The sequence below is a fragment of the Solea solea genome, chromosome 14 (genome assembly GCF_958295425.1).
Source record: "Solea solea chromosome 14, fSolSol10.1, whole genome shotgun sequence".
NCBI lineage: Eukaryota > Metazoa > Chordata > Actinopteri > Pleuronectiformes > Soleidae > Solea > Solea solea.
The window spans coordinates 8,362,847-8,387,124 of record NC_081147.1 but is presented as its reverse complement, the minus strand read 5'-3'; the positions used below and the strand labels follow the sequence as shown (position 1 = coordinate 8,387,124).

Here is a 24,278-nt window from a genome sequence, read left to right as displayed (position 1 = left end):
AACACAGCTGCAGCAGCGAAGGAGAGAGAGACCGCATGGGAGAAAATTACTGCCCGAGTCAACGCGTAAGTTTGAACGTACTATTCCATTGACGTAACATTTACCCGTAAGATCGTAGCATAGTCTATAGTTATGAATATAAGTAGGAAAGAAATCTGAGTTTTTCATTTAGGTGCAATCCAACAGGAGAAAGGAGGACTTGGAAGCAGCTCAAAATGAAACATAAAAACATCATTCAAAAAGGTAAGGCATATTTTGCTAGGCTATGATTGCACCTCACTTTGATTTATTTTTTTATTTTTAATTGACTAAGGCTATTAAACGTAACGTAAATATTAATTCAGATTGCAAACATTGAGTTCTGCTCAGCCAACAGAAAGAAGGCAGAGCCCCGAAAAACGGGTGGAGGGCCACCTCCACCACCTCTGACAGAGGCTGAGGAGCTGGCTCTCAGCCAATACAGGGGTCGCCCTGTGGCTGAAGGCATCCCCGGGGGAAGCTCATCTGAGCCTGTCACCCCCCAGGACACAAGTGCCTACATTAGATGCAAGTATACACTTATGTTTTTTTTTTTTTTTTAAATAAAACTTATATATATATATATATATATATATATATACATATATATATATATATATATATATATATATATATATATATATATATATATATATACGTACACATACATATATATACATGTACACTGAAGTGATGAGCATAGATAATGGACAAACTAGCACATTCTTGTCCTTCAACAGAACATGGTTGGGCATCACCATGAGGAGGGTCCATCAACTTCTAGAGCACAGCTTGACACAGTGAGATTTTCGGTCAATACCATGTTAAATCTGTATGTAGAACTGCAGGAATTAAATTAAACGTCCATATGTTTCCGAGTTGCCGGTAAAAGAGTTGTACAGGGTGCACCTAATGAAAACCATTCAAAAAACCGAGAAAGAAATGGTGTACCTGGACCGGCAAATCAGAAAAACAGACTTGGAAATTCTATTACTTGAACGCCAGTTGAGGTGGGGGCATTGTCATGGTGAAACAGGTGAATATGTGAAATATGTTAATAGTTGGAACTATATTACAAATCCTGACTGTTGCTTTTGTACTTTTAGTGAATAAAGAAGAACCAAATCACATGTGAATTTGTCTTTTATTTTTAATCAAAACGTCTAATCTGGGTCGGAAGATTCTCTCACGACGTAATGCATTTCTAATCAATACGGCTTCAATGTCGATTGGATTTCTAATGAATGGGCAATCCATGTCTAACTGCTTTCTTCGTGTGGGAGAAGACAGGTAACAACTCTGGGTTTCTTATAGTAAACCTGCCAGCGAGCAGGTTATGTTCACAGAGTAAGTTACCGCAGTAACAGACCCAGAGTTTAAGTTACCTCTCTTTCTGGAACGGATAACTCAGAGTTTCCCTCATCTCAGGGTTAACAAACTCAGAGTTCTCACATAACCCGCTTTCTGGAATACCCCTCTGTAATCCAATAGGTCTGGATTACAGGCTTTTCTCTCTTTTTAGTCCAAACCACCCTATTGACATCATTAGAGTTATTACATATTTCACATTATGGGAACATACCCCATGAATACAACTGAATGGAGACACAGACAATAAGCAAGAACTCTTGAAATATTGCATACATTTTTAGGCTTGAGGGAGGTGGAAAAGGTAGTGTATCAATAAAAAGGTAAATGTGTTGAAGTGTAACAGTTACACACTCTGTGTTCAACGTCTACATTTACTGCGCTGGAAAAATGTCAGGCAAGAGGACGAATGTGTGGAAACGACAACAATCCTCGACTTCCTCGGCAAGAAGCAAATACTACAATGATGCACGGGAAACAGCAACAAAGATGTCCCTTCTGTGGTGACCTGGACTTCAGTGCCACCTACTGCTGATCATGGTAAACCAGAACACCCAATATTCACACCACAGCAGTGAATGGAAACACACAACATACGTGATACATTCGATTGGAAAACCACAGTTTCTTTCACAGGCAGACTGCACCCTGGAAATGGATTCCCACCAGAAAGTAGTAAATTGATTGTATCCACAATGAGCCAGAGACAAAATAGCTTGTTTTGCTTTTTCTAGAGTAAATCTTGTGGTTCATTTTCAAACGTATTGGGAAATTAGCAGGATATCAACAGTGAAAACCAACATTTGTCTGCAGTTCTCAATCAGTCCACACCGTATTGCCCCAAAGTGGATTTTCTCCTTCCAGATACATATACTGTAAACTCATGGCAGCCAACGGTGACTCAAAAGCTCTTGAGTGAAAGTCGCGCCTTCTGCTTGTCATTTTTTCTCAATCCCTTCTTTCTCCTGTCAGCTCTTTCCCTCCATTTTCCATTCTTGTAAGACTCTCATCATGGCGGCTGAGAGTAGTGCTTTCTGCTCTGTCAGTTACAATAAGTGGATGTGTGTGTGTTTGTGTGTGTGTGTGTGTTTGTGCATCTGTGCAACAATGATGCATTAACCTATTACCTTGGGTCAGTGCAGGGTGAGAGCACACCCTAATTCAATTCAATCACACGCACTCAGTGCATGAAATCAAGCTTTGATAACTTGTGCTAACTTGTGCTTTGTTTACACGCTCGTGTTGCGTTCACAACCTTAAACTGACTCTATTAAGCCGTGTTTCCATTGAGTGGAGTTTTTTTTTACGTTTCCATTATAGGAATAGTACCAAAATAAGCAGTCCCTACCGTTCCGTTTTTTTTGGCATGCTTCCCTTGGAGTACCAGAGTAAACTGGTTGGGCCACAGAAAATGCCACTTTGGCTATTCTCTTGATGTCTTGTTGAGACAAACGGTCACAAACCGAGCAGGAAAAATTTGGGCTGAATGATTTTGAATACATTTAGAAATTACTATTATTTTGAATAAAATTGCGATTGCAATATGATTTGCGATATCAGAGTTCTGGTTATTTTTACATAATTATTGTCATTTTCATTTGAATCACATATTTCAAATGATTAGTGACGAGTGATATTTGTGCAGATCTGTGAGAAACAAAGATGTTTTCTTCAGTCTGTAGAATATGATGTGTATATGTCAGAACAATATTGAATCTAAAACACTTCCTTTCTTGAGCAATTATTACTCAGTCATTCAAACTGCTGAACTTTCAGTTCTACTAGCAGAATCCACTTCTGAAACATTTCTTGTGGGTGCACTTCTTAGCATTTTCAGTCAAACTCCATCTGATGCAGCCATCTCACTTTACTAGTGCAAGGCCACTGTTGTGCTTCTGCTTCAAATCCATTAGTTTATTAGTTTTGACATAAAATGCATCTCTTCCTGAGTGGAGTGTGGGAATGTTGTAGGAACACAAGATTCAAAATACTACTATACTGTGAGACATGTTATGTTGGCAATGACTTGAATGTAATGGACAATCGTTCATATTCAAACATTTTACATTGCAGCGTTTAAGATTAAGATCTCGGTCATTTCTAATCACATGGTCTAAAGCACATGCAACACTTTAATTAGCACATTTCCAAATCAACTTTTGCTGGTTTAATGGTGGAAAAAACAATTGCAGTGTCAGACACTTAGTTCATAAGGGTTGTAGATCATAATCGCTGTAGTTTGGGTGTAACATAGAATAAATCAATCACAGTGCTAACTCCCATTCCATTTAAAAGCTAGGTGAGCTGGGTAATCACTATTTGCCAGGTGTAGCATTCATTTTTTTTTACACACCATTCACATGCTGCCAACACAACCACCAGGGGCAATTTGGGGCTAAGTGCCCTTAGACACATTGGCATGACTAGAAGACTAAACATTCAGTTGGAACCTGATTACCCACTTATCCACAGCTACACTTCTTTGCTGCCTCAAGATCAGAGCTCAAAAATAATAATATGTCTGGAAAAGTGATTGCAAAGCCACACAGTGGCACATGTGGCTAGCACTTGTGCCTCACAACAAGAGGTTGCCGGTTTGCTTCCCAGTCCAGACCTTTCTGTGCAGAGTTTACATGTTCTCCGTGTGTGTGTGTGTGTGTGTGTGTGTGTGTGTGTGTGTTGGGGGGGAGGGGCTGTACCCTGCCTTTGTCAGGTGGGCTTGGCATGAGCAGCCCTGCAACCCTCATGTGTAGGATGTGTGGACTATGTGATTTTACAATAGATGATGGTTAAAGGTCTTGGCAAGGAACGTCCACCATCACTTGTTTCCAGTCACATTGACTACAGAACATTATACTGTGGATATCACCTTTAAATTAGCATTAATTCATTGATTTGTGGGCAACACATAGCAGCAGAATAAATGCACTTAGAACTCATCTGGAACAAGTTCCATATACGATAACCTTTGGGTCATCACTTTTGAGGCTCATACAGCAGTACTGCAGATAACTGCTCATCTAATTCATAATGTATATCTTGGATCCTACATGTATGAATGGTAATACTTAGTCTCGAATACAGGCCCATGCTTTCATACAATCACATTACACTAAATGCCTCCTACGAGACACTATGTGCTCACACACATATGCAGAATATGGTAATTACAGGCAAACTCATTATGGGTTTAACGTGGAACTTTGCAAGTCTGGTCACCTTTTTGCTTTTCCGCCTTTTTCTCTACAGAGCTCCCCTACAGTAAAAGAGTACACATTTATTTTATCACACATCATATCCTCACTGATGTAAAAGCTAATGTTGACACTCTCTTCTACTCTCCTGTACTCGTGCATTTGTTTTCCACAGAGCTGGTGAACACAAGCCGTGGAGCCTCGTCCATGCCAGTCAGCATCCATTTTCAGGAAATGAGTTGCTCTGCCATGATGAACGTCTAGAAAAAAGCTACTACGGCCTTGATCTTATAGCCTATACCTGGCTAGGGGGTGTGTGTAGTGCCTTGAGGCAATTTGTGTTTCTTGTGAGTCCTAATGATTCTGAGGATTCTGGGTCATCAGCCCTGATCTTGCAAGGCTGGTTTTCCACTAATATACGGTAAGGGGAGTGGAGACAGCCCCCAATCTGCATGCAAGTCATTTAACCATCACAACAACTTTGAAGCTGTTAAAGTATGGTAAAAATCCTGTATAGTTCTGCTTCAATGTAAAGCATTGTATGCAAATAGACACATAAGCACCTACTCATGAATTCATCCTGGTAATTAATGTATTAAGACTGGCGAGCCCAGGATTCTCATCCTCATGGCCTATGAATGCTACTCTGTGTGATTCTTTGAGTGTGCGTTTGTTCCTGTGTGTGAGTCCCTGGGGTGCTAGTTAAGTATAGTAAGATGGATTTGACACCCAAGGCACTCAGCAGGAGTCAGATGGAGAGAGAAAAAAATACTTTTTTTTTTTTTTGTTTTTAGTCCCCTTCTCTCTTTCTCCTTTATTTCCTCTTTACTTTGTCTCTCCTGATTCTCTCACACAGCCCTCACCCTCCCAGTCTTTATTTCTCTACATGCATCTACTCTACTTCTCCATTTTCATCTCCATTATTTCTTTCTTTTCACCCTCGCTTTTCTGCATTACATACACTTATTTCATATAGTGTCTAGTCAAGGGATTCTCTTTTCCAATGGGATTTGAAGTGACAGGGACAATTGTTGTCCTCTTCCAATTCTGTTTTCCAGTCTCTTTCTTATAATTGTGCTTGGTTCTGTGTTTCTCTGAGCCATGGCCTCTGATGGTAAGCAAAAGCAAGATCCAACAGGACTGCACTAAATGTTTTTGGAATGTAATGGGAAAAACGCTGTTCATAAATGGCATTAACAGCTTAATCTCATCACTGTCTCAGTCGTTACAACTCTGTTACCGTTACTGACAATACAATGTCAAATTAATAAAAAGTAACACAATAGTTATTTGGCCTGGTAAAAAAGTTACACTTAGAATGCAGTAACTCACTTACTATTTGGGAGAAGTAACTATAACTAATTACATAATTAAAAGTAATGTGCCTAACAATGACGGTCGTTTTCGGGTTTTCAATAAGCCAGTATGACTATTTACAATAAGCTGTTAGCCAGTGATGCAGAGAACAGTTACAGTCGAAGACTATTTGAAACCAGGAGGATAAAAATCAATGTGAATTTGCCAGTTTAAAGAGACAGGATTTGCAGATGTCTGGTGGGAGAGAGTGGAACTTTAAAAGTGGAATTTTCGAGGATGACGTCAGACATTATACAAATGACACATAGCTTTTCGGGAGCAGGTATCTAATGATTGAATTTAAGGAAGACCCTTTACATCTTCAACAATTCACAATGAAAGCACAGTTAATACCTTAATTATCTTGGAAGCTGTTCACATCCACAAATATTTACTGGGCCATAAAAAGTGGCATAAATTCCAGAGCTGGAGGGATATTCCTTGTTAACAGAGCCATTAAAAGAGATGGGATATGTCCCAGGTAACCAGAGCAGACGTACTTTTATGTTTAGTGAGCCAGACTAAACAAATAAAGCACTTCTTTTGGGAGAACACGCTATGGAAGCTTTGAATACAGATTACTACTGGTTTATGATGTGACAAGCCTTTTAAAGTTAAGTAACTACATGTAAAATGTGATGCAGGCCACTGACATATGTTTACATTTTACACTGTGTCCAGGACGAAGAGACAATATACAATGTGCCAGTTTTATCTGTATTAATAGGTATATTTAACTGAGCTATGCAACGCTAAGCTATATTTTTTGGCTGTCCTGATATGTAACATGGTTTCAGACTTTGCTGCCATGAATGACATTGGAAGGGTTGGGCAAACAACTCATAACTCAGATTTTGAGTTTGTTATAAGAGTATAATGTTTCAGTATTAGCAAATGTACAGAGCATTTGCTCTTCCTCTGTTTAGAATTGTTTATTTTTCTTTCAAGTTGCTAAAAACAGCAATGGGGTACCACAGGGCTCCAATCTAGGCCCCACATAATCCCTGGATTTATTTCAGTGTTTCACTATATACTTGTTTGATCAGAATGATTGTGATGTTTCTCCTAGTTGTACATATAAACAGATATATACTAACATGTTGTTTGTGATTTCCACTGTCACTGTCTTAAAAGGGAACAACAATAAGATGATAATATTTTGGTTGTCACTAAATTTGTGGCAGTTTATTTCTAACTAATGGAGAAGAACATGGGGAATAAGGAGGGAGAAAATCATAAGGAAGGAGGGGGAATGGCGAGAATAATCTACCTTTCTTCTGTAGTATAGCACTCCCACTGCGCCTCCCTATATGGTTCTCCACATAACAGGTGTAGTTGGCCAGGTCTGCCTCCTCCACAGCATCAAACGTTAAAGATAGCTGCACTTCCTTCTCCCCCAAATGCTCCCTCAAGATCCTAGACAAACAAAGACAAGTGAAGAGTAGTCACTGAGAGCAAAACACAATTGTGTCTTTAAATCATTTAAAAAAACAAAAAACAAAACAAAAAAACCTTTAAGTAAAAGGAGGCAGTGAAAAACACATATAAATCATTAGGGGCAAATTATGTTTCCTCTCTCTCTCTCTCTCAGAAAACTAAGTAGAAATCAACAGAGAGGAGATTAACAGAGATACGGAGGGATAGAGGGCAAAATGTGAGAGATGAGGAGGAAAGCAAATTTGTTTGAGGCAAGTCTCCCAAATGACTCCTCTAAAATTCCTGTGAGGAAGAAGTGAAGAGAGAAGTGAACAGGAAGCAGAGAAGTGTAGTAATCGAGTGTGGAGCAGAGGAGAAAGCAGATGAAAAAGGGAGGGCAGAGGGACATGGAGGCAAATGTAGAAAGCACTTGCAACAGCTGGAAAAACCTTTCTCCTTATGGTGGGGTCAGACTCCTCTAAATGCCTGCAAGGAGGAGGAGAATGAACTGATGCTTGGGTCAGTCCTTCCACTTTTAAGCTTGATATAAGGTCAGGTTTAGATATAACCACTGATATCAAAGATCATTTGAAGTGCTCAATGTAACATCCTCCAACTTAATAATAATAACAATCCATTTTATTTAAAAAAGAAAAAAAAAACCTCAAGATTACCTCACAAAGAAAAGGTAAAAAAAAATACTGGAAAAAATAGCTGAACAAAAAAGTAATGTAAAGTGTTTGACTTGACATAACAAACATGTTTAAATAACTTTGACCTTTCCAAAAAACATTTGCTCTTCCTCTTTTTACAATAGTTTATTTCTCTTTTTTGTCTTTAAAGTTGCAATAATAGCAGCTACGGGGTACCACAGGGCTCTACAATGTTTCCTGATCATCCTTACAATGCACAATCCCTGGCTGTATTTCACTGTTTCACATAACTGGGTACAAGAAAACCTGATTAAAAGTGTAGAACATATGACTACACCCAGTGCATTAATTTGAATTGGACATAATGGATGGTGGGTATAACAGGATTAATGCACCTGCACTCTGGTATGGAACTGGTGTCTGGAGGTGTCCCTCAGGGTTATGTGCTTGGTCATCTTTCATTCTTCCTCTTCCACTACCTCTTACTCTATTTGTTACTCATTACTACCAAATAAAATCAGAAGAAGTTGGTAATGGTCTGTATTTATATAGAGATTTTCTCGTCTTGATGCGCTACACTACAGTTTTGCCATTCACCCATTCACAAATGTTTCATACCCACTTCAACATGGGGTTAAGGGCCTTGCTCAAGGACAAATATAGACGAGCAGAGCCAGGAATTGAACCCACAGCCTTCAAATTAAAGGACAACTTGCCCTACCACTGAGCTACCATGGCTCAATCCTTACTCCTCACTTGTTTAATACTTTTACTTCTAAAACTTAGAGTATATTTAATATCAGAAAATCACTTTTGATACTTAAGCACAGTAAATGTTATTTACTTTAAGACTTTTACTGAAGTCATATTTTTCATAAGTGACTTCAACTTCTACTTCAAAGTCATTTTCTGGTAAGATACTTGTATACTTTTGGGTACTTTGTACTGGTCTTTTTCACATTTGATTAATTTCCTTCTTGCTGCTTTGTTTTTTATTTTTGTGGCACAGTTGCTTTGTAATTGTTAATTTGTTGTTTTTGTATGCCTTTGAATGTAATTATTATAATCATAATTATCTTTTAATGAAGGCATTCTAGTCCTGAACAAAAACCCTGCTGCCATGGTGAAACCGGCTGTGAACATGTTCAACTAATACACCCACGGCAGACTTACGGCACTTTGAGAAAATTGGAAAAAAGGAGCACATTAATCATAATAACAAACGTCAGTGATCACAGATAAGAGCTTCAGTTAGTGTAAATAAAAAGAGTGAGGTTCCGACAAGTATTTGGATTGTGCAGCTGATGAGAAACAGGTAAAGACATCTCTTTACATCATGGACATTATGGACCTGTGGTGCATTAAAGTGAATATATGAAGCAAGAGGTGACCCAAGTTGAAATATTGTAATTGCAAATTCAGTGCACATGAAAGCAGTGTGAACTGTCATCGCTGAGTTGCAGAAAAGTGCAGTAAAACTGATGACACCACTCATATGTACTGTGACTGAGCTTTATTTGGACGTTCATGTGGAATCTCAAAAGAAAAAGGTTATCTGTGGGTGAATCTGCAATTCACATGAGGTGAAATAATGAGGTAAGTGTGAACAGATCTCTCACGTACTGCAGGGAAACATGTCATGTTAATTGCACGTAGTCACATTACACAAGCAAACAGACACCTTTGGACACAGTTCACAGGACGGTGCAGCAGCAGTCTGAGTGGAGGGAGCTAAACATGGACAGATTAATGTGCATCCCAGCAGGTGTCTGTCTGCTGTACTGTGATTGACGAATTTGGGATCATGATGAGATTGGATCAGAGCTGGCCAGAGGACTGCACAGAAAGACTGAGAACTCATCAGGCAAAGGTTAATTTAATACCACGGGGCATGCTTAGTTTCAAGTTTAAACACTAACACTCATGCACAGCCCTGCTCTCTTTATCTACGACGAGTGAACATGTTCAGAGGCCAGTAAGTGGCCTGGCAGTGACAGAGACTATTTCTCAAGTAGAGAACCTTGGTTGCAGCAGCAGGCCCTCCTGCTGGAGTGTCACTAGAATAACCTCTGCCTGTTGCTGGGATGACACTGACTTCTGACCTCTCTGTGAGGCGAACAAGGGGATAGAGATGCACATGAAAAAACATTCACATTATCATTGGTGAACTGAGCCAAGGACAAAACTTAAATCATTTTAAAATGTTTTCTAGCGGTGAAATCTTCAACCACACGATGAGGGAGATAATGCATGCGGTTAAAATTGCGAGCTTCATGTGAAATGACACAATTCTTTTTAAAATTATCTTTTGTAGGTTATGACGCTATATCTTTTTACAGGATGTCGTGCAATTGGAACAGTAATATGAAAACGTAAAAGAAAAAGTAATGAAATGAAAAAAAAAGAACAGTGAGCATAGATAGACGTTGTGAAGGTTGTGGGTTTGATTCCCGGCTCCGCTAATCTACATGCCGATGTGTCCTTGGGCAAGACACTGAAAGATGATGTGCTGCATATAGTAGATGTGCTGAAAAGTGTGAGTGAATGGGGTGAATGGATGAAAAGCAAAGAAGCTTTGAGTGGTCATCAAGACTACATTAATGCTATAATATATAGTGAAGCTGGTTTATTCATGGCAGGTCACATATAAATACAGACAATATACTATTTTGTGATCAGCTTTGATCTACAGTACACAACTGTGGTTTTAATATGTAATGAGGGGTTAAGAGTAGTAGCATTATGGATGTCATTATATTTTAGATTTAACTAAATGCCACAAAATTGCAACCAATCTTTCCAAACTGTAAACTTTCTTACAACACTTATCTAAGAAGATAAAAACCCAGGTTTGTATTAAACTGATTTTGTCTTGGCACTGATACATCATGTGATAATAATAAAAATGACAAAACTATACAATTGCTGTACTTAACTCTTTAAGTGCCTTTGCACACCAGATGTGTTTTTGTCCAACTTATTTGTATGTTAACAATAATTTATCCAGTCAATGCAGCTTTCATATCATCAATGGACTGGAGCTTCCTTTAAATCTTCAAACTGTCTGACAGACATGATAAAGTCAGTCATGACATTTGCTCTCCTCTCTCCTTCAGTGTTGGCTGAGCCCAGGTATTTCCTTTCCTTTCCTTTTAATTAAGTGAAGTGACAGAGAACCAGCTCATCATCATCACTACATGCTGAGTCCACCTGTTTCTCTGTCTTTTTTTTTTTCTGGCCATCATGATTTATTCACTTAATCATTAACACTTAATGTGAATAGTGTCGGAATGTACCTAAATAAAAGCATAAAAAGAACGACATCATTCACATATTTACCCAGTGTGTGACAACATGAGAGTTCTGTTTTCCAAGGTGATCCAGCAGGTTACCACTAAAGATATTTGATCCCTCTTAGACAATCAAGGTTTTTCCCAATAGAGACCAGCGTAATTGGTCCCAGTCGGAGAGAAAATGAATTCAATTTAACTTTATTAATAGTATTCATAATTCTTTTGGAAAGTTGGGAAGAAATGTGTCAGAGAGGCCTCAGTGAGTCATAAATCACAAGAGAGTGAATGAATTAGATGCTGACAGTGTGAAGAGTGCAGCCGTAGTCGAGTCCTTTCACAAATTAATTAACATTAGAGACCTGTAAACTTGAGTGGGTGTAATTGATACTCTCTGTTTCACTAAAGTGATTTCAAAAAAACTTGACAAAACTGGCACATGTATCATATGTATACTATAAACCATGACATTGACATCACTTTGGTTAGTTTTAATGAAAGAAAGGGAAACATGTACATGTATTTGCTGCCGATGCTGCGCACGTGTGTGTGTGTGTGTGTTTACCTGACTTCACTTTCTTTAATGTGTCCTGCTAGTTCTTCAACAAACTTCTCCCCTTTCATCCAGTAGATGATGGGCCTTCTGTTTTCCCCGCTATAGCCAAAGAAAGCCTTACAGTCCAAACTGAGGGGCATACCTGAAACAAACAAAACATGACAAACTAAGCAGTCACACCTCACAGTCAAATTCCTTCGAGCTAAGGGAAAAACATCGAGTTAGAACAAATCATTTAAATAAGGAAGCACAGACATAGACTGAGCCTGCTGCCCAGGATGATGTCTTCTATGTGTTTGCCCAAATGGCAACCGGATGTGACATCACCCATAAGTATCTGAACTCTATTTTGAAGCCTCAAGATTTATGATTTGACCAGTACCATGTTAAAGTTTCGCAATCAGAAATTCATAGATGTGAACTGCAACAATACTCCACCGGCAGTGGTTCTCAATCCTGGCCACTATCCTTCATGTTTTAGATGTTGCCCTGCTCCAACACACCTGATTCAAAGGAATCAGTTACAATGAGGCTGTTGCAGAGCTTGATGATGAGCTGACCAGGATAGGACCAGGACCAGGACTGAGACTGAGGCTGATACCAGCTGTCAATCACTCTGGTGTCTATTTTTCTCTGAATCAGAACATAATTTACCAAACTGACATCATGTGCTGCTGAAAAAGACCCCATACTGAGGCCATTAACTCCCCAGGAAAAACGTTTTCAGAAATTATATATCATGTGAGAACTTGTGTCATTTTCACACTTTAATTCAAACAGAGAAAACAGCTGAGTCACCCCTTGTTAGCTATTTAATATATTCTTACTTCCTGGTTGGCCTCATCAAGCAAGCTGGAAGACCATGTCTTTCTGTTAAGTTGGTACACTCATTGTAATGTGTAGGAAAGTACAGACTTGTAATGGAGGCCAATTCTTGGATTACAGATATCAGTTATATTGGATGCAGATCTTTAGCTAACACAAAGCCTTTTGAATGTAGTGCTATCTGGAAATCTGCTATCACAGATCAAGATGCAGGACAGACTTATTCTTGTCAGGGGACACACTGATTTAGGGACAGTGAACTTTACAACCTAAAATGTAATCTTTTATAAGCTGTTTGTGTAAATTATAAAATTACATTTAAGGGATGAAAACAAAACATTGTTGACAGTGTCTAAATACATTTATTAAATTACTGCTGGTGGGAGTAATACCAGCACCCGCGCACACTCTTGTTCACATTTGTGTGTGGGCCTTATCCACACATGTTCTCACACACCCTACTGTAAGACCTTGAAAGCACCACACTGTGATTACAGCTATCAGTGGTGATGATGGAGTATTAATGAGCATTCAAATGAGCGCTACCTCACCATGCAGTCAATTAGCAGATAATTATGATAGACCGCAGTATTATCATAATGATAGCTCTATCATCACAGTCGAGCACCGTCAGTGAATTTTACACGTGTGTTTATATTTATTGTCAGAAAGGCGGTTAAAAATTAAATAAAAATGTTAGACATTTACGGTAGTTACCTCCATTGAGCGTGAGTAAGAAACCCACATGCAGTTATATGCTGGACTTGTTCTTGTGTAAAGTGACCCATAAATTACCATTTTAAAAAAAATAACTTCCAAAGGTTTTAGATCAATGGGGGTAACACATTTCACAAACTGCTTAGATTGAGTGAACACGGGCTTTTATCTTGGCCAAGGGAAAAAGGCAGCTGTTTCAAGTGGAAATGTCTTATTTTTTGTTGTTTGCTTCAATTGCATCATTTAATGTGACTGATGGAAAAAGAGAAGACGGGTGTGTTTGTCTCCAAACTGAAACATTTTAACAAATAAAAAAAAAAAACCCTCAAATATCCTGCAAGTGTTTGCCTTTGCATGCACCATCCTGTCACATGCACACACACAGAATATGCACACACTGGTAAACAGAAACTAAATAACCTAGATTAGAGTGAAATTAGTTTAGCCTGAGTGTATGTGTGCGTGTTTGTGTGTGTGTGTGCTTCACAGAAATTGATTAGCACCCTGAGGCTGTGTTTGTGTTCACCGCATGTTATCGTGATTAAATTCATCAGTTTTTCCTTGTACTAGTGTGGCATGAGCGAGTGTGTGGAGTTGGTGGTTGTGCAGGTCTCTCTGTGTGAGACAATCTTGAGCAATCACAACACACTTGTCCTGAAATCCAGTCTCGAAATCATTGCAGCAGGTCACTGCATGCTTGGGTCTAAAGCAGCAGGACCAACACTAACTCTGAGGGGCTGAAATGCTGTGTTGTTGCCCTCCGTGTCAAAAAGAAAGACTTTGTACAAGTGATTGATGGGAGCTTTCTCAAGCTGGTGCATCATCACTTCACGCTGCTGCTGAGTGCGATCGCACCTAGACAATGTTTTCCTTGGTGTGAACACAAGTGGAAGAACTCACAATAAGTGGAAGAACTCACACTGCCTAATACTATGTCAAAGATAAGTCACATGACACAAATTGATTCCAGTCCTTGTATCCATAAACATATATATGTCAAAAAATAGCAAGCATGTGTAAATGTTGCATTGAGAGTGAGAGGGATGCCTTTTACTCTTCTGCTGCACCGGGCTCATCACAGCACTTTTCAGATCTTTAAGGGATCACAGGGAATACAAAATTATTATTATTATTATGGACAGCCCATAATACCAGGGCTGTTTGAATCCTAAATTCAGACTAAAAAGGCTTTGCTCTGCCCTTAGTTCATTTTCTAATGCTGCCATCGAAGCATGAGGAACTGCTGCTTATCAAACACCAACATCTGTTTTCTTTCTGCCTGTCTCTGGTGCAGAAAATGAAGGAAACAATCATTTGCTCTAAACATGGATGTTTAAATGAAGTCACAGCATTGATTCTGGAGGTAAATGTCTGTCATACGCAGTACATATACATACAGTTCAAACGCGATCAAGAGTTAGTGCTAAATCAGCTCTCATTTAATAGGAGTTAATCACATTGTTATGTATAATCTAGAGCAGCGTGGTAATGCTTCCTTCAGGACCTTTGTGGAGTGTGCACCCCCCCCGTCCAGGTACTGTGGCTTTCTCCCGCAATCCAAGGACATGCAGAATGCAGATTGGGCTCAGGTTAACTGATGGACTGGTCAATTTGTCCAGGGTGAACCCAGCCTTTTGTCCAAAATCAGCTGGGATTGGGTCCAGCTCCCCTTGTGACCGTTAAAGGATAAGTGGTAGAAATGATGGATGGATCCATAATGTGTAATATTAAAGGTTTGCCCTTTCTTTCTTTCTTTCTTCTTTTTTTATCTGAGGTATGATAATATTTTCTCATATGCTTCCAAAATTTTTACCATGTATGTGCCAACACATATACAGTAGATGCTGTCACCCAGTGCAACAGTGGCTTCCTTCATCAGCTCTATAGCAAATCAATCAATCAATCAATCAATCAATCAATCAATCAATCAATCAATCAATCAATCAATCAATCAATCAATCAATCAATCAATCAATCAATCAATCAATCAATCTATCAATCAATCAATCTATCAATCAATCAGTCAATCAATCACACGGGAGACTTAAAACACATTGAAAGTTGGTTAAGAGACTGCACAAACTCTGACAATAATAATAATAGTAATTGTCATTCATTTTATTCATAAAGCATTTTTTAAAACACTCAAAGACACTTCCCAGATAAAAATCACACAAAGACACATTCGAAGAAATAAAAACCGCATGTAGAAAACAACATCATTCACACATTCAAAGCAGTTTTGAATAAGTGAGTTTTCAGATGTCAGCAGACAGTGCTGTATAGTCTCTGATGGGTTTGTGTAGAAATGTCTGATGTTTCCTTTATAGAGATTTCTGTCCAATTTAGAAAGAAAGCACATGCATGAAATGAAAACTGGAAACAGAAGCATGAGTGATAAGTAGAGAAGTGGTGTCAGACTGCTTTTGGGACTAAAGGGAATCTAGACTCTAAGAACTCCCACAAATCACACAAACACAGAGCATTTACCATGTCCGTCTTGTCTTCGCGATGAGAAAAAACTGTTTGCAAATCAAATACCAGACAAGTTAACATCAGCGACTCTAACTTCATCAAGGGCCAGTGTTCTGTCAAGTTTAATTTCTGCAGCCATTACAGTCTTTGAAAGAGAAGTGAATTCATGAAACCCCTCATTAAAAATTTAATATTAAAAAAGTATAAATTATTTATTATTATTTAGGGAATATTTCTGAAACACTGCACTAATGTTCAAAGGGCATTAGATTCAAATCTTGAATCTAATGCGGAGGTTGTTTAGTCTCTTGACATGTTTCTTAACCCATGTTCAATGAGAAGTTGTAAAAAAAATTACAGTTATTAAATTAAGAGTTAAATAAATAAAACACATCTAACACAACAACTCACACTTGTATGAAGTTCAGATGCTTCATCGAGTTTGAATAACATATTATTTTAGTAATTGAAATTAGAACTTTGACGAGCATCCTGTTGTGACTGATATCAATCCTGATGATGAAAAGTTCCCAGAACTGCTGTGGAAGCTAATCTGAGATGTTTCTGAGTCATGAACTGTGAGAGGAAGGAAGAGAGGATGATGGGAAATCATGTTCTTCAGCATCTTTTTCCATCAGTACTGAAGCTGTTAATCACGTCATTAGTCTTTTCCACTTGTCATTCTTTAGATTTCCCTGTTCTCGCCTTGATTTTCATTTCTCCTCACTAAAACACAGCTTTCTTTTTCTCCCTGCTCTTATTCACCATCTTCTTATTCTGAACAGTTTCACATGTATGCTACTCCATACCTAAACCATGCTGCAATTTAGCAGGGGAAAGTTTTCGTCCAATAGATTATTTGACATTCAGATTAGGATTTAACAGAAAACAATGCTTGCTTAAAACACAACACAGATTACAGAATCTATTTAACCCTTTTGTCTCACCTCAAATGTCATTTTTTTGGTGTTTTGGTGGCAGCTGCATGAAAGAGCCATTCTAACTTCTCATGAGGTTTCATTTCTAGGAAATAGATTTAACAGATTTAAGAGAAAAACAGTTTGTTGCTCACCTCATGGGCCTCTAGTTTTATAGACTTAGAATTCAAATTTTGAAATGTTTAGTATTTTCATACACACACCAATTTGTGATAGTGGATTTCACTAAGCACAGTTCCCTTTCACTTAACCATGGGCAGCTGTGTTTCCACCAAAATGGCTGGCCCCAACCGTTCCATTTTTGACACCCTTCTCTTGGGGTACCAGAGTAAAATGGTACAGTATGGTCAGTGTAGCTCCACCCACAACAGTCAGCTGATTGGGCAACATAAAAACGGTGTAAATATTCCCTGGAAGTCGAGGCAAACACCCACAGTCTAGTCTCATACAGAGCTTGACTTCTTGTTGAGACAAACAACCACAAACCAATCAGAAAAAAAGAGCTGGTGGATGTTCTCCATTGTTGTCTGTTGTGTTGCGTTCAATGCCATGGTTTGTTGTCGTCGCACTGGTACTAAGTCACACTACGCGCCCATCGGGCACAGCCCACACCCCACCTACCAAATAAAGCTACTGTTCTCAGTCGAAACACAACAATGACACACGGCTTTACCATTCCATACTGTACTCTACCAAACCAAACCATACCGTGATTGAACATTGAAGGTGACTGAAGCCTTAACTGACCAACTACAACGAGAAGTGCCCAGGTCTATTCCTCATCTTTGATTCTCGTCCAGTCTTCCCTAAAAAACCTTTCACCTTTTCACATGGAAACAACTCTTTCACAGGTCTCTTGTCACATTACACAGTCCATGACACAACAGAACAATATTTTTACTCTTAATATTGCAGGAAAAGAGAAGTAAATTTGAATTTTTTGAGTGTTACAGTATATGTGTGTATGCAGAGAGGAAATGAGAAGCAGCAAGAACAGATAAGAGTCAGGTGAAGGATCGTAGGGAAAAAGTAGGACAGGCCTTAATGAAGGAAATGAATCACAGAAATGTGGTGTTACACACACACACACACACACACACACACACACTGAGTCCTGCATTGGTTCACTTGACAAGTACGTAGACCAGAAGAGGACCTTATTTAATAAACTTGAAATTCCAGACTTAGATGTGATATATTTTTACATTTCATGTCATCTGTGATTCAGCCCCTTCATTAAACCATGACCTACTTATTACCAGATGAACGTTAAACAAGGGTGATTGAATTGAATCGTCATTTTCCCCTGGAAATCATGTGGTCGCAGGGGTGCGACGTTCCAGTAGAGATGAAAAAGTTTTAATTAGCGTACTAGATCATCTATAAAATCATTGTTACATACCGATTTAATTCAAAGTAGTTAAAGACTGACAAGGGATATTAATTTAGAAATTTATACAATATGAAGTAATTGATTTGTCCTGAGGAAGGTAAAAAAAAAACATACGATGTTAGGTAAGAGTTGGAGATGGAGAAAAATACTGAGACACTAATGGTGCTTTTCCATTATGCAGTTCTAGCACTACTTGGCTATACACGGTTTGGTGTCAGGCACGTCATAGTACCTCCTCAACGTGGAAGGGGTCGCCATAACATGGCTGCACGAAAATACCATTATGTCGTTTTATACGCGACACAAACACGAGCAAAGCAGGCAAAGCAGTTCTTTTCGGTGTACTGAATCATTACAGTTAAAGAGATTAGTTCAGTACTTCCTGCATGACTGGAGCACAGACTCAGTCTCACACAGTCACTGAAGTGAAATACAACTGAACGGGTTGTGATTCGGCTCACGATCGCCAGCTTTCAGCAGAGCTGTCACTAAATACACCAGACTCTGTTAAATATTGAAATTTTAGATATTTCCTTGCTAAATGTTGGAGATTAACGCATGTTTTCAGCATTTTTAAGTCTTTTTAACTGATCTACAGTTTGGCATTGTTCGCTATGATTCTTGTGTTGGATGTCGCACTCATGACTCTTCCAAGACCAATCAACAGGCGGCAGTCTGTTGACGTCACATTTTGGTATCGGCTCAGCTCGCTTGGAACCTTTACCAGAGCAGGTACCAAAAATAACAACAAGCTGGGCCATGCGAGTGCCATGTTTCTTCAACTCCCAGTCTGTTCTCATACAAAGCTTGACGTCTCGTTGAGGCAAACAGCCACAAAACAAGCAGAAAAAAAAGAGCTACTTGTTGTCTGTTGGGTCCCATCTGATGTCATCGCACCATTACGATGTCATGCTACATGACACGCCCATCGTGCATAGCCCGCACCCCGCACTACCATGTAAAGGTAATGTTGAAATGCAAGCCTGACCCAGGGCTTTACCATTCCAAACTCCACCACACAGTACCAAACCAAACCGTAGCATGAGGGAAACACAGCAAAAGTGCATCTTACAGTGCTGAAACAGAAGGAAAAAAAACAACAACCTCCCACATTAATGTAAATTGCCTTGACTAGAGACTCAAAGCTGCAGAAAAGACATTGAAGGTTGTCATTTAGTCAGCGGGTCCATCATTATGGTCAGACATGGCAGTCCACCCTCAGAGTGCTGCTAACATGCCTGAGGATAATGACATAATGCTGGAGTTCTGCAGATCATCTCTTTTTTCTCGGGCAGATTTGTATGTTTTTGCATCTCTATAATGAGCTGTCAGCACCACTGATGGCTTAAACAGCAGATAACATGCCACCATTCTTTTGCACATTTGTTCAGCCTATATTCCCTGTGCTAAAAAAAATCTTCTTGGAAGGAGGCTTGCTTATCTGCTCCAGCCCCATGTTTGTCTGCAAAGGTTTAAGCACTGACCCAACTATAACTGTGAATATGAAGCACACAACCAGTGTATGCATCTGATGGGCACAAACCCAGGAGGGGCTTAACAGGCGATCAGCAACACAGGGGCACACTGATTTAAGGGTTTATATGCATTCATCACATTACAGGTTGTGTGCTTCTCTTCTTAGCGCAGCTGCTTCCTCCTGACAGCGAGCAGTGGCCGGTCAGGGCTTGGATAAGCACACTGTTTAATTGTGGCAGCAGCAGCATGCTCCAGTCACATGGACTTAACCAAGTGATCCTTTCCACTTACTTTAAAACACTGCAACACTGGCTGGAAAAACACAAATGGTCCTAATAAGTCAAAGACAGCTTCTCTCGAGCCAGAGTGTAACCAGTCTTTTATTTAAGGTCCCAATTATGAGATTTTTGCTTAAACTCTTGTCACATACTGGTGGTTTTCAGTCTTACAGGTCTGGAACCCTCAGTCTTTTACGAGATACCGCGGGTGGAGAATACAGTAAGGTGACACAAATAACCTTTAACTGCCACACAGTTCGTTTTTCTTTGTTTGTTTGTTTGACAGACATGATGTTGGTGATAGATTTACAGTATGAGTGAATAGGATGACATCAGAATGAATCACCATAAATCCCATTAACATCAATAATCTATTGGTGGTCCAGAGCTTTTATGATGGTGCGCTGAGTGTTAAGTCTCCACCAGGATATCCTACACATAATCAGCAGCTTGGGAATACAGAGACAAACATCAATAAAGAAATAGAATGACAAACTAGATAAAACTCATATTTTCTAACTTACTAACACATTGCAGGAAAAGTGGTTTAGGAATGCATCGTTTATGTCTAACCAGTTGTTTAATAGTACTAAGGGAAATATACAGACACTAAGGTTTTTACTTGGATCACTAACACCAAAAATATGTCAATTTATTTCAACGTAAGCATACATTAACAAAGTGGACATTCTGCCTTAAATATGAGGCTGATAACATCTCCGACAAATGAAGTGACAGAGACGCAGCTGAGACCAAAATAACCTTTAAATCATACAAATTCAAGTGTGTGTGTGTGTGAGTGAGTGTGAGTGTGGGGGGGGGGGGGCAAAACTGGAAGACGGCGTCCGTCTGCTTGTCTCTTCCTGTTTCTGTCTCTCATAAGCACAGGACCAGGTATGGGATGTACAGAGGTTGTCTTGGTAACAGCTGAGTTTTTGGTCTTTGACTCCAAGGGAGAGCATCTGCACATGAAGAAACAGATGGTGCCTTACACATGTGCAGAGTGCACACGCACACACACACACACACACACACACACACACACACACATATACAGAGTAAGAGAGTAAGTGGGCAGCCCAGCTGTAACCTGGGAGGCTGTTCACTTTAATTTCCTCTATTTACTCTCATCCTGCCTTTTCCAAACTATGAATCCTTGTTATTATTAGAGACGCTGAAAATGGGACGGTGACGCTTCTCCATAATCCCGTCCTTTCTGCCAACTGCAGTTCTGAAGATTAAGATGTCATTCATACTGTGCCTATAGAGCTGTGATTACATTTTTACTTGTGAGAAAATAATGAGTTTCTGTTAGAGGGAGACATTTGAAATATATAAACAACATTTATTGGTGAAGTCTTATGTTGCAGTTGAATTTTGTTAGATTAGGTAAGGTAAACTTAACCATTAGAACTTTTTTCCACTACTACGCTTAAACATGCAGTATTTACAGAGGCTATAGGAATGTTCAATAGTGTCTTATATGTTTTTTTTTCAGCACAACCTAGACAATCTGAAAAAAAAATCACCTGAGCAAAAAGTACTCAAAATGTTTAAAATTGGATTGAATTTGAGAAATTTGAAAATACGTCACAGTTCAAAGTTCAATTCAAATTTTTATGAACAAAAAGAAAAGAAAAACGGTCTATTTTGTGACTTCCGCACAATTATTGCTATATTACCAAAAATACAATATAAAATGAATCATAAAATCAGTTTAAGTTTAAGTTGTGAAATGCATAGCTGACACTAAACCTAATGACTTCCACCATTGTATAGCTCATATCTGCTATGTTATAGGGACCAGTATGTGCCCTTTTACATTTCTAAGATTTCCCATGTAAATTGTTGCTTTATGCTCTGAATAAGAGCTCAGAAATATCAAAAGATGTGTTATTTCCTCCTTTCTACCCAATTATTTACTGCACCACCCCCTCAGAGGTTTATCTTCTGACCCTCTGAAGTGGCCCTCAAAGTGGGAACGACTTCATGAAAACGCGCTCGATATTGGTTAGATAAAGAACAGCAGTGACAATATTCTCAATATTAAAAATGTAATAATGTCAAAAGCTGGGGTGACGACACTTCTTTGCTGCTCAGTTTCCAATGTGATCCTTTATGTTTAATCAAGATTACTGAATTTTATTGAACGTGTGTGTGTGTGTGTGTGTGTGTCTCTGCGTGTGTGTGCGTGTGTGTGTCCTCGTGTGTGAATGTGTTCTGTTCTGATGGAGCTTCAGCCGCTCACTTCCCTTTTAATAATAACAATGATAATAATAATAATAATAATAATAATAATAATAATAATACATCACATTTATATAGCACTTATATATAACAAAACAAAGCAAAGGACAGGACTGAAATAAAACAATGGGAAATAGACAGTTAGGTGTAAGCCGTTTTGAACAGGTGGGTTTTGAGTAATGATTTAAATGTCTTTTACATGCTGAAATATCCACGTGTACCCACACACCCACACCCACACACACACACACACACACACACACACACCTCGTCTCATCTGTCCACAACAAAAACAGTCTGCTTTTGCCTTCAATCATAATAGTAACTGCATTATTTGATTACTTTTGGGAAATCATGGGAAAAAGATGAAAAAGTAAACACAATTAAAGTTTAAAAGAAACTCCTGGTTTAAATTGGTCTCATAATTAATCTTTTTTTTTCATATTTAACATGTTTGCAGTAATATGAAATTCTGTGAGCGCTGTGCAGATTTTCAATATAATTTGACACTGCAATCCTGCGTGGGAGACTGAATATTATCTGATAAATATGAGCTGGAGAATCACTTCTCGAAATGTTGAGGCTCATTTCCTGTCAAACAGGAAATGAAGCTGCCACAAAGTTTGAAAGAGACACATTTTATTATTATGAATAAAGTAAATATTTTTTCTCCTTTTACTGTCTGTCTTTTTTTCTGTCACTCTATATCTGACTTCTTATCACACACACACAAACATTCCTGAGGTGAATTAATAACTCTCCCAGGAAAAGTAATAAAAGGAAATCCAGTTTCCCGCTCCATCCATACATGGCCATTTAATGACAGTTCTAATTAACCAAGTCCTTTATGCTTCTCTACCTGACATTTGATTGGCTGGGGGGCTGGCCTCGTTAAGAAATGTTTTAAATTAACAGATGAAATTAGATTAGAGATTACAGCAGATATGCTTGACAAGGTTAATTAAATGACCAGTCATGAGGGGCTTGTTTTCAGTTCCTAGACAACGACAGATTCAGAGCTGATATAGTTTCTATCTGATTCCACGGTGGAGAAAACACTCAGTACACTTACATGAGAGAAAAGTTTTAATTATTGTGTTCGGCCAAATAAAACACTGGACTTCAAAAATACAAAACTTCAGACTACTGCACCCACATGATGCAGTTGGGAGTCAAATTATTACTGCACATATATAGTTAGACGCAAGGTGCTTGCATGTTTAACACTGCAACACTGCATTCAAAACACCATGTTACAGCTAATCCTATTCAGACCAAGTAAAACTCTGCTTTGGCTTTCACTCGTCACTCGGAGTTTGGAGGATAATTCAAAAGTGGACTTTCTGAGCCTCTATCCCTGAAAACATCTGTTTGCAGCTGTGGACACTGCTGGAAACATACACATGGACAAAAGTATTCAGACACTTAACCATTACACAAACAGGGACTGTAGTGACGTATTCACATAATACATATACAGTATTTTAATACTTCTAGGAAGTCTTTCCTCAAGATTTTGCGTTTCTATGTGAATTTGTGTCCATTCATTCATTCATGCTGTAGAGCATGAGGTCAGACACTGATGTTGGATGAGAAGGCCTGGCTTACAATCTGTTCCAGTTCATCCCAGTTGAGGTCAGGGCTCTGTGCGGGCCAGTCAAGTTCTTCCACACCAAACTCTGTAAACCATGTCTTTATAGTCCCTGCTTTGTGCACTGGGGCACAGTGGAAGCATAGCATTGCCCAAAATGTCTTGGTATGCTGAAGCTCTAAAATTGCCCTTCCTGCTACTGCTTCAGGTTCAAAATGACCATTGAGTCAAATCTAGGGTCTGGTTCATGGCAATTTTTAAAAGGTTATGCTGCATCCTTTCATATCATGTAAGACGAGGGACTCTACGTATTCATGGATTTGTGTATAAGCTTCAAATCCAACCCAACTAAGTAAACACTAGCTACTAATGGATATAAGGTCAATGAAATAGCATTAAGAAACTTATGTAAACTAAATCAAGAAACAAGAACCAGAAAAAAAGATGGATTAAAGAAATTCAAGTGAACCCTCAGGAGGTTAGGAGT

At 38.9% G+C, this 24,278-nt stretch overlaps 1 protein-coding gene across 2 annotated transcripts in view; it reads right to left on the bottom strand.

Moving 5' to 3' along the window:
* il1rapl2 (interleukin 1 receptor accessory protein-like 2) overlaps nucleotides 1-24,278 on the bottom strand; it is a 395,763-nt gene that overhangs the window by 21,380 nt on the left and 350,105 nt on the right. For both annotated transcript variants that reach the window (XM_058649406.1, XM_058649407.1), the window contains exons 8-9: nucleotides 11,861-11,993; nucleotides 7,207-7,352 (exon numbers count right to left, since the gene is read on the bottom strand). In XM_058649406.1, the coding sequence (XP_058505389.1) occupies nucleotides 7,207-7,352; nucleotides 11,861-11,993 (279 nt within the window). The remainder of the gene's footprint in view (nucleotides 1-7,206; nucleotides 7,353-11,860; nucleotides 11,994-24,278) is intronic.